The following is a 12171-nucleotide window of genomic DNA, read 5'->3' as shown; positions in this document are numbered from 1 at the left end:
TTGATCCAGTCTGCACATTTGAGCATTCAGCGCCATAATTCTATCTGATGCGGGCTCATTGAGTCGAGGAGTCAAAAGAAAGATTTCTTGGACTCTCAAGGTCTGGCGGTAGTGCTCTTTTATTCAGAGAATAGCATGGAGTAGCATGGGGACAGAACCCATGGGCAGTGAAGAGCTGCAATGTGTTGAGGGTTAGAGCTAAATTTATAAGGCATAGGTATGTGAGTTATTTCTTTACAAAACACAGGAAAGATCATGAAAAAAATCGTTAAAATGGTATCAGTGCAGGTAGGATCTGGTTATTGGGCGGTCCTATAATTTCAGATAAGAATGAGATCAGATTAAGTCAGGACATGCTATGCTTCCGGGAGGATGATATAGGTTAGTATGTAGGGCAGGTCACCTTGGGCTTCTCTCCCTGGGGCAGCCTTGATCCTCATTAATATCTTTCCAGCAGTAAAAAGGGAGAGAAATGAATTGATAATTTCAATCTGGCTCTAAAGCATTCCAGGAGCAAGGAGATGGGCATGTGAGTATCCTTAAGTGTGGAAGCTCTGAAATGGCGCTATATGGTCGGTCTGTATCTGAGCAAGCTCTGGTCTCTGTCTCGATGGTAGCAATGAACCTCCTTGCTTCTCTTTTGGAAATCATAACCAGCAGCAGCATGTATGTCTGATGCAGCCTTCTTTCACCCAAAACTTTTGGGGAGTTACTAGAGTTAATAAGTAGACTGATTTGCTTCTTAGCTCTGCTCTAATTCCTTTGGTGGAAGGGCTAATGAGAAGAACAACAGACAAAAGTCGTTCGTAAGACAAGGAAAAAAATAAAAGAAGAAATGGCAAAATAATCTAGAAATGATAAGTCTCCAAAAATGTGGGGCAGAGCCATACCTTTGAGATCCGGTACACAAGAAATGGACACTGGTCCAGGATGGTACGTTTTGAATAGGACTTTAGCTTGGTGCGCACGGCATCTCATTTAATCCTCCTCAAGTTGTATGAGAGGGCAGAGTGCCTCTTCTCCCTCTGTTGCTGCAGGTGAGAGGTATACAAGTGGACAGGGTTAAGTAAATAGCCCGTGGTCACACAGCTAATAATGGTGGAACCACACCTGAATCCACATATTCAGACTCCAGATTTCTGATGCTCTTTCCAATGTGTTTCAGAGTCCCGTTCATTTGCTGAAGTAGTAAATAATTTCCCAGTGGCCTGAAAAAGTAAATGGAGACCCTAACACCAGCTTCAGTGCCCAAGCTTTAACTGTTATGGCACAAGAGCCCAATTGATTCTTGGTATTTCTAAGGTGAAATAAAACTGAAGTATATACATTATTAGTCCAAAGCTCACACAAAAAGAGTGTTGTGCTTCAAAGCAGTAATCTTTGGAAGCAGTATTGTTATTCTTACCAGGCTATGTGCTCAAACAGTTGTTGTATTTTTTAACTGCCCATTAATAGTTGCTTTTGGAACCAGATTTCAAACTACACAATAAAACATTCTTGTTACTTTATAATTGCACCTGGTTATTTCTACAAACGAAAAATAGAGTTAGCTACCAGACTTGACCTTATTTTTCACACCAAATTTGACATTGTTCTCTACAAAATCAAATTCACCTTTCAAGGATGAAAACTGGACACACTTCCCAAAGAGGAGTTTTAAAAAACGCTTTGATTTAATGACATCATTAAAATTAGTTCATCTCCTACCAAGATAACCCTTTTGAAGTAGACACTACTGATGTAGCTGTATGGTTCTGGTTTATTAAAAAACCAACCACATTACTTTGTCACGACCCTCAGGTAAAACATTGTAAGTCTTCCAGTATTTCACAAGTGGTAGAAAAATGAGCCAGAGCCTATAAGTGAAGAAAACAGGACATCAGAAGATTTTAAATCCACTACCCCTGCAAACAATAGCAGCAGCAGCAACAGATTGGTGTCATTCTTAAAAGATAATCAACTATTACTGTGGACTGTTCTCTGAATTCCAGGCCAGCCAAAAGGTGTTAAATGTTGGCCATTTACTCAACCTCACCTAGCATGAGAAGCATTTTGGTAACAGTATTAAGATCCTGGGTTTCGTTCTAGCTCTGACTTCTATGCATCATGATCTCAAATGTATGCCTTTCCTTCATCTTCTTTCCTATGCCTTTCCTCCCTCACAGGCAGCATCGCCGCCATCACGGTGACCGTCATTGCCGTCGTGCTGTTGGTGTTTGGAGTCGCAGCGTATCTGAAGATCAGGTGAGATGCACCTTACTCTTCTTTATGAAGAACAGGATTCCATGTTGTCGGGCTCCAGGCTGAGAGCTGTTTTGCCGAGTGCTTTTTCCTTGATAAGTATCTGAGCTCTCGGAAATATTGGCAGGGAAGAGAAAATGGCCAGCGTACTCCACGCTGGACAAGAACAGATGGTACAGTATCTGAAAATTGGCAAAGCAGAAAAAAATAAGCTGGAATATACAGCATGATGATGTAATGGCACACGAATGAACCTAGAGTCAGGAGACCGAGGCCGTGGCCCTCTGCCCTTAGCTCACCTTCTCACCCTGAGAAACCCAGTCGCCTCCTGAACCTCAAGTTGTCTCATCTATGGTATGAGGGAGAGGCCTGGGCTCAGTGCTTCCTGATTACTGATGTTCTGGACAACCGTGTGTGGATGTGTATCACGTCTGTAAGGTTTTCACTGGTTCTAAGGCAAAATCTTGAAAATATAAGGAAAGTGTAGCATTTTCTATAAATTGGGATTTTTCGCCTGAGATTATGTCCTTATATTTTTGGTTCTCAAATATCTCTTATTTTATGAAGTGAAGATGATCACAGGTGGTAGCTGCGTTTTTGCTTTCCTTAGCCACATAGAAAGTTGCAGTACTCTGGGAGTCCCTCGCTTTTGTTGTCTACTGCTCTGTGAAGTCCCAAAGTCTCAAAGCCACATTACTCACACTGAGTGTGCTTCAGCTGTAAAATGCCAAATGGCAAGTGACAGTCTGATTTGCCAGTCTGGGCACTGCCTGTAACAAGGGACAGTAGGACATGTGTCTCCATGATGAGGACAGCCACTCTCTGACCTCAATACATTCTCCTCTCACCGGCCATCTTATGGAAGCCGGATCTGACCCTGTCACTCCCTCCCTCAAAAGCCCCCAGTGGCTTCCCTGCACACTTAGAATTAACCCCTCAGGTTGGCCCTGGAGTTCATTCATGGACCCGCCCCTGCCTACCTCTTCTCACTCATCACATCCTTCTTTCCCTCTTAACCGCTGAGCTGCAGTCACACTGGCTTCCTGTCCAATTCTTAGAACATAGCAGGTTCTTTTTCTGTCCAGGCTCTTGGCTCTTGGTGGTCACTCTCCATGAAATGCTTTTCTTCTAGCTTTCCCTCATTCATGACTTTCATGTCATGTCCTCCAAGAGATGTTCCATCCAGTTTGGTGCCCCTGTTATTTGTTCTCTTAGTGCCTCAGTTACTTTCATCCAGGCACTGTCGCGCATACCCGCACACTCCTGACTGATTTCTCTTCCCCACCGCCATACTGCTTCCTCAAGAGGCTGTGCCCGCCCAGTGCTTCCCTCCTGTCCTGGTTCCCCACAGGAGCTCGTGTATTTAACTTCTCGTCTCTGTGCACACCTCCACTTTGCTGCCCTCTCATCTCCTCTAGTCACCCCAATCCAGACCAGCACCCACCAGGGAACTCTCCCCTCCGCCTTCCCTTTTATCTCCCTCCTTCTTTTGTTTTAAATGTGCACCAAATCAATCTAATAATGGTGTCAAGTATGAGACTGCCTTGTAATATCACCATTATGTAAGATGCAAAGAACAAGAAAGCCAGATTTCAAAGAGAAATTGGAATTAAAGGGCCAACATTACCCGTGTCTAAAAGCCTTTATGAAAGAATCCAGGGAGCCAGCCCCGTGGCCTAGTGGTTAAGTTGGCACGCTCCACTTTGGCAGCCTGGGTTCAGTTCCCAGGCATGGACCTACCCCACTCACTGGCCGCCATGCTGTGGGCAGCAACCCACATACAAAATAGAGGAAAACTGGCAGCAGATGTTAGCTCAGGGCAAATCTTCCTCAGCAGCAACAACAAAAAGGAATCCAGAGGTCTTCTTCACATTAAAAAGAAAAAAAATCTTTTCATTAAGTCTGTATTTCCTTAAGCAGCAAACTTAATTTTTAATTTTATGATTTGTATCTTACTGAATGATGCCCTTTTCCATCTGTCTTAATTGCTAGTTTATCACTGCAGATACACTGTATTTTAATTATGAGTTAAGTTGGCTTTTATGAACTAGTCCGGGAACTTCATTGCCAGTTGGTAACAGAGTTTCTCTTTGTCTTTGGGGGGAGAAGGAGGCTCAAAAAAAAGAAACTTATGGGTAAACTTTAGAGTCATTTTGGACTCACCTGTGGTGAATTTTTGAAGGGCTAAAGTCACCAAAAATACAAACTTCCCCTGGAGTGTAGAGTGAAATAGGAACACTTCCCTCTTGCCACACACTTATCAGAAATGATGTTGAAATAGCCTAAGGACTCTTCCCCTTAACTCTGGGCACGAAGTGAAGTTTACCACTTCAAACCTTCCACTGGCTATAGTCAGGCAGTCTAGAGCAGTGATTAAGAACTCAGATTTAGAAACGGGGAGACCTCAGTTCAAATCCCAGCTCTATCACTTTCTGGCAGGTTCTAGTGTGACCTGAGCATGTTACAGAACCTCAGTAACCCTCACTTCCCTCTCCTGTAGGATAAGGGCCGTAATTTTAGCTACGTGGTAGCATTGTTGGGAGGTCTAATGGACACTGCTTCCCAAGTACATAGCACTACCATCATCATTGTCATCATCAAAGTGGTCAACTGAAAGGGACCCTAGCAGGGCAGTTACTTGATGGATAGTGTTAGCCATGTACCATGCACTCCTCTCAGCATCGGGCTCACATCACAATGAGACACAGTCCTGCCATCCCAGAACTTACTGTGTTTGGAAAATTTTTCTAGCAGGCCATTAAAATTGGTTCTAATGAGTGCTGATTAAAATTGTATAACATTTTATTTTAAAAATTTAAAGTATATTTTCTCCAGGCATTCTCAGCACTAGATCAATTCAGTGAATGATTAAATTGAATTAGCCACTGTTTCTCTCCCCCATATAGGTCCTCCCTCTTAAAAAGTAAAAGGGCCCCAGTGGTATAAGGTTGCTGTTTATCCTTGGCATTACAAACTTAAGGGTGGATAAAACGATCAGACTCCTGTTTAGAAACCCCCAAAGGAAAACCCCTATCTGCTGCTCTATAAATTATTTCGGCAAAATGATAACATAAGGAGGTTAATCACTCTCATGAATCTTAAGGCTATGCTAAAACCCCTTCAAGTGTTATTTTGCCAGGTTCTTGGAAAGCCCCACTAATCATTAATTAAAAACACATTTGGCTCAATTGACGTGTGTGTGTGTGTGTGTGTGTGTGCGCGCGCGTGCATGCATGTGTGCCTGTGTGTGTATACCTAAAGTTGGGTTTTGCCTTGGCTGGAAATTTATTCTGCTCCTATCATCCCAGATTTCTGAGAACAATAACATGAGAAGAGGTCTGTTGTCTGTGGTCTTTTACCGCATTTGGCTGGAGCGGCAAGTGACTGAACTCGCAGCCCATAAGGGAGCCATTAGCTTCTCTCCTGCAACCCCGGGCTATGGTCGGGCCCAGCCAGCATCCCTGCAAATGTGAAAGAAGAGGCGGCTTGAAAGGGCAGCCTCACAACCAGGAAAAGGACATGCCTCGCAAGCTCTGCTAGCAGTGGCTCAGTAGTTTACCCTTTCTCCCAAATTCTAATTCCCTCTGAAGGCATTGGTAAACTCTGTTTTCACACTCCTATTCTTTGAGGATCCGTGACTCCTAGTTTTGTCACAGTGACCCCTGCCTGGAGAGCCACATCTTTCTGTAACCTAAGCCCCTTTTGGATGCGGCGTATACAAATGAACTGCCCTGACCCTCCCGGGGCTCTTCTCAATTGCCGGCCTTCCATTGTAGCCAGCAGCAGTGTGGTGTGAGGGAGGAACGTGGGCTTTGCGGTCACGTTCGATATCGACCCTTCTACTTACTATTTAGGTGGCCTTGGGCCAATTATAATCTCCCTGATCCTTAATTTCTTCACCTGCCAAAATAGCACTGACAACACCTACCTTTCAAGGTTGTTTTGAAGATGACAGGAAGAATCAACGTAGCGTACCTGCAGGGACTGTAAGCATGGTGGTTAAAAATATATACTTGAGGGCAAGTTTATGAATCACTTTGTGCTCAGTTTCTTCATTTGTCAAATGGGACTGTAATACGAATACCTAAGTCAGGATGGTTATGAGGATTAAGTCATGATACAGATAAACGTTCAGTGCTGGGTGCTAGATGAGGGTGATGGAAGAGCTAACTACTGTTACTGTTGTCATTGTTGCAACAGTGCTTACTACTTAGGCGCTCAGTAAGATGGTAGCCGCCAAGAGTCCCATTCAGCAGGATTCAAAGGAGAGGGGAGAGGAGGAGGAGGAGGAAGATGGCAGAGCAGCTCAGTTTTCTATCATGTCTTGACGTGCGGGCTTCCATGTTCCATTCTGGCTGTTTCAACCGTGCTATTTCTAAAGGCCTGTGAAGCTGCCTCCGTGTTATCCATTCATAGATGGAAATGATCATTGAGCAGTCTTTATTCCAGGGTTTGTTTGCAACTTTAAAGGCAAGCAAAGGACCTGCCTGCCTCTTGAGAAGGATGTCTTTAATTAGTGATGATTGAAGAATGAGGTAAGTCGGTTTGGTTTTGTTTAAATGGGCTCAAAACTGTTGAGCCACGAGATAATCCCCCGCGCGGGAGATCGTATCTGCTATCACCAGCAGTGTGGATCTGCTATAATTAGGTGTGCTGGTAACTCAGACAGACAACATGGGCTGTTCCCTGCACAAAAATAAACGTGACCTTGATTTATAGACACGACAAAGCCTGGCTTTGAAGGCATTTTCTTAGAAGTCACCTGTTTTGCTTTGTCTTCTAGCGATTACATTTTATACAGCTGGATTCCTTCTGGTGGTAGTTAGGCTTAAAGAGTAGGCTTGGCCAGCCATAAAGGCTGAGAGCTTCCAGAATTTGTTACCTACAGGCTGACTTTTTCAGATCAGCTTTCGGCTTTCTGTAGGTCTAGTTGACTTGATTCTCTCCCTCAGTGGTTCTCCAATTTTAATGTGCATAAGAATCGATGGGAAAGCTTATTAAGAACGTAGTTTCCTGAGTCTCATCTCATTCATCCCCAAAGGTTCTCATTCACTAGGTGGGGATGGGGCCCGTGCACAGGTGATGCCAGCGCTGCTGGGCTGAGGACCAGACTTTGAGTAACCCTGCTCTACTCTCAGTCCTGACACTCCAAACACACACTTTGCTCTCCACTTTCCCGGATATACTGCCCAGCTGTTCATGCCTCTGTTACTTTGAACATGCCGATCCCTCTGCCGGAGGTGTCTGGTTCGCCTCTTTTTTATCTGGCTAATTTCAAGTCTAGCTCAAAAGAGACACCCTCTGGGAAGCCTCCTCCCACCGTCTCCACAGTGGGTTCCTTTGGACCACTCGCTTCTCTGTCCCGGAATCACTGTGTTCTCAGCCAGTCTCCTCCACTAGCAGGAAATAAAGTCCCAGCAGCACCTGACATATAACCGTTGCTTTATAAACATTCGCTGGCTGAGTGAAGGATTCTGGGTAGGGACGTTTGGGGTGTGGCAGCAGTATTTGTTTATTCCAAATCTGGAGAAACTAGGTTCAGAGAAGGGGAAGCCATGGGAATCTGTTAAACCGTAGACTTGTTCTAGTTCCCCCACAACTCTGAACTTGTTTACAAATAGACAGGTGTCCAGTGTGCAGGACTTCTCCGTGTTGAGTATCTGCCAATATGATATCTGGCAGATAATTTTAAAAAACAAAATAAATTTTATCTGCCCCTTCAAAGTAAAGGCGATTATTTAAAGATTAGTTTGAAAGTAACTGCTTTTTAAAAGAAACCCAGACTATGGAAAGAGCACTTTGAAAATGAATATTTGGAAGTGATTCCATCATTGGGATTTTGGTAGAAAGAAGACAGAACTGAGAGGACTCCTGAATTACGGTACTCATTCTGCCACTAACTTGCTATGGTAACTGTGGGCAAATAAAGTCACTCCTAATGGTCACAGTTTTCTTAGCTTCAAAATCATAGCTCACAATGTTAATTTCTTAGTTTTGACAAATGTGCCATAGTTATGTAAGATGTCAACATCCAGGGAAGCTGGGTGAAGGGCATATGGAAATTTATCTTTGTAGTTCTTCTATAAATCTAAAATCATTCCAATATAAGTAGTTTATTTTTTTTAAATTATAGTTCAGTAGCTACCACACAGATGTGCTGTTTGCTCCTGCCCCAGAGCCTTTACACTTGCTGTTCTCTCTGTCTCTGTGGTATATCTGCAGCTCTTTTATGTGTCTGCTCAAATGTCATCTTAATGAGACTTTCCCTGATTACCATCTTCAAAATTACAATCCCCACCTCCCACTGGGAATTCCTCACTTCCCCTCCCATCTTTATTTTCCTCCATTGCACTGGTTACCATCAGCCATATTATTTTTCATGTCTTATTTATTGTGTCTGTCCCCACTAGAATGTGAGCTCCCTTAGCACAGAGATTTTGCTCTTTTTATTCACTGAAATATCCCCCAGGCCCCAGAATAGAGCCTGATAGATGCTAAATTTTCAATGAATAGTTAAATGAAAGGATTCAGGCAGAGAAATGACAATCATAGAAAGAAAGCCACCATTGGAAACAAAGGAGACAGTGACAGCTTCACCAAGTAGCTTTGCTAATGTATGATAAGAGTCTAAGGCTTAATTACTAATGACTAGTGAGCTGCAAGTTCAGCTGTGTTTTCCCAGCACTAAGCCATATCTTATTCATCTTTATATCCCTCCTTCTTTGCACGTAATAAGCACTCATGATTGAACGGCAAGGCTCGTGAGGAGAGGACTTTGGGAGGAGTAGCAATAAACAAGGTTGGAGACTTGATGGAGAACTGGGGTTGACCCTTATAAAGGAGAAGGTGTTTTCTAAAATGTGTTTGTTTCAACACAAGGAGATTAAAACACCTCATTCATTTTCAAAGACAATTGCATTCCATTAAGTATTAATGCTACAGCTATCTTAAAATTGGTACCATTTCATCATTGTGGAGAAGGCCTCAAACCACAAATGTCTCCACCACATGTACCAGTTGTCACCAACAAGGCGTCAGCAATTCGGATGAGGGGGCGAGAGGAGTAGGGAGGGCAGCTTCCTATTAGAGCCAAGCCCCCTGAGAAGGAAGCGGTGAGGCAGGGGCTTAACATAAGTCATTCCCTGTTTTGTCCTGACAGGTTCTGCTTCCAGCAAACTAAATGGTACGATACAGTAGAACCGCTTTGACGATAAGCACAGTGCCACTGATTGACAGGGGCTGTAAGCACTGTGCTGAGGGCTTTAAGCACGGCATCGCCTGGGAGAGACTCAGCTGTAATTCTCTTGCCTCTTGCTATCTTTAAGGTCAAAATGGTGGCTTTGACCCTTTGTGTTCTTTAATAAGATGTTTTCATTTTGCCACAGCTATATTGCTCAATGAATTACCACAGGCCATCCTGATCGCTGCTGGTATTGACCAAGCGAGCTCCATATATACTATTTATACGCTCCTGGATGTGAGCACTTATCATCAAATATTTATAAATGAACCACTGCATCAAGAGCAACATATTAGATGTTCAGAAAATTAGAGGAAAAGTAAGACGTGGTCTACCCCCGAGAGCTTTGCTATCCGAGGGGAGCCAAGGCGCAGCAAGTAGAAAACAGAGCTGTGTTGGATGGGTGCCAGTGTTTAGGAAATTGAGTAAACAAAACTGCTTTGGTCTGATGAGGATGTCATCCTTAGAGATTGCTGTTCAGATTGAAATGCGATGAAGCAGCGTCGCATCGTAGAGCCAGGAGACCTAGATGTGATATCAGCTCTACTATTTAGTCTCATGAAAACCTCATCTAGGTTTCTTGAACCCCGCTTTCCTAATCTCGGGAGTGGCAGCCTTTTCACCTCTTAGACTCCACAAATGCCAATCTGAGAACCTCCCCCATTTCCATCTACCGTGATTTAAGAAGTTCTGGCATGGAGAAATAGTTTAAAATGATCATTAATTATTCTCCCTTATCACACACACACACACACAAATGTGTTTGTCTTACTCTTTCTACAGCATTGTAGGATTTCTCCAAACCTGGCTTGAATCCCAGCACACTCGCTTCTTCTTGTTTAGACTCGTTAATATATTGAAACAAGCCCTACGAGTTCAGTACGTTCCCAGATACGGTTTTTCTGTATCTCTTGCTTTGCTTTCCTCATTTATCAGTATTTTGCTCAACTCACTGTTCATTCAAATGAGAAGGCAAAGAAAATGAACGGTCCATCTTTTTCCTTTATTTTACTAGTGTTTGTGTCCTAGACGGCTCTAATAACACCACAGATTCAAGGACGGCTCTGATCAAATCGTGTCGCCTAAAATAACCATCAGCAGTAAAACCTGGTGACCAGAAGATTTTTAATCCTCTAACCCCACTCAAGCGTGATAATAATTTTTAAAAATTCCAATCACAATAATGTAAGGCGCTGGTTTTATAACTATGCCTGGGGCGTAGGTTCAGGTGTTCCTGGTAGGAGGGAAGCCCACTTTTCATTCAATTCCTTTTTTTACCGTTTGCAGATTTGCCATGTGCTTGTGTAAGTTTCATTACAATAAAAATTAAAAAGCAATACCGGCCAACATTTATTGTGAATTTACTATGTGCCAAGCATTTCATAGCCGTTACCTCATTTAATCCTCCCAACAACCCTTAACACACCTTTTTTTTTTTAAGTTTCTCCATCTCATAGATGAAGAAGCAGGGGGTTAAAAACATTCAAGGACATACATTTATTGGCCCAACTGACACTTTATGGAAATAAAATTATATCCTAGATATAAAAATGCTGGGAGAGTTAAATTACCATACAAAGGTGAGGCAGAAGTGCCCTGTCAACAAAGGAGCATGGTTGTTAGGTAGCTGTTGGCCAGGCTTGCAGGAGTAAGTCACGCTGCATTTAGGCCCAGCTCCAGTCTTGTAACCCCCAGGTTTTTACTTGTTTATTCTACAGCTTCCATTTCTCAATCATCCTATTAAAGGATTTGATTGGAATTGGAGGTTTCAAATGCGGGGGGAGAGTTGGCGATGGATGGCCGCTGGTGACCTCATTTACCAAAACTGGCCTCCCTTATTCCCATCCATCAGAAGATCAGGGGTGTGCTGTTTATGATCTCTTTCCTTCTCACACCCACAGAAATGAATGTGGGCCTTTAGAGAAAACAAAGCATATTGTAGGACATCCTCCAGTTTCCAAGTGTATGGACTGGGAAAGGCGAGCCGGCCTTCAAGACAGAAACTAGAATTTTGAAGGCTAAGAGTTTGAAACCAGTACATCAAGGGTCTGGTTCTTTTAAACACTAGATCATCTTTTCTCAAATACTTGGCAGATGTAATGAGCTCCCGACGAGTGACAGCCATTATTTTAGCAACAGATAGAAGTATAACAAATGCTTTTTGTGCCTCTCAGACTGTATTTTCAGTCTGTTTAATTTTCATATCTAACTCAGAAAAAAATGAAGGGGAGCGGGCATGTTTGTACAGCACACTGGATTTCCACTGGCAAACTGTCATAGTTCACATGCTAGCATGAACCTCCACGGCACCAGATGCTCATTTTGAGGTGCTCTCCCAATCCTGGTGTTAGTTTTAGTCTTAAAATGACCATAATACTCTCCAGGAATACTCTCCCCATCTGTGAACAGATTGGATTCTCAGGATGTATTGTTCTTCCAGTCACTTTTTCTTCCACAGACATTTTTTGAGGGCTTACTCTGTGCCAGGTATTCTTCTAGGTGCCGGAGATAGAGCTAAGAACAAACAGAACAGGCAAGTATTCCATACTTATGGTCTAGTTAGGGGAGAGAGGCAATAACAAAGTAAATAAGTATATTGTATAATATGTTAGAAGGTGAGGATACTATGAGAAAAATTAAACTGGGAGTGCCGGGGGTTGGGAGTTGCAAGTTTAAACAGTTCTTAAGCA

General features: G+C 43.1%; 1 protein-coding gene across 1 annotated transcript in view; it reads left to right on the top strand.

The window, feature by feature from the left end:
- Positions 1 to 12171, top strand: part of PARM1 (prostate androgen-regulated mucin-like protein 1) — a 107313-nt gene that overhangs the window by 90151 nt on the left and 4991 nt on the right. Inside the window, exon 3 of the mRNA XM_046655876.1 lies at positions 2166 to 2244. Coding sequence (XP_046511832.1) covers positions 2166 to 2244 — 79 coding nt within the window. The remainder of the gene's footprint in view (positions 1 to 2165; positions 2245 to 12171) is intronic.

The sequence above is a fragment of the Equus quagga genome, chromosome 3 (assembly GCF_021613505.1).
Source record: "Equus quagga isolate Etosha38 chromosome 3, UCLA_HA_Equagga_1.0, whole genome shotgun sequence".
NCBI lineage: Eukaryota > Metazoa > Chordata > Mammalia > Perissodactyla > Equidae > Equus > Equus quagga.
This window is presented reverse-complemented; position numbering and strand designations above follow the sequence as displayed.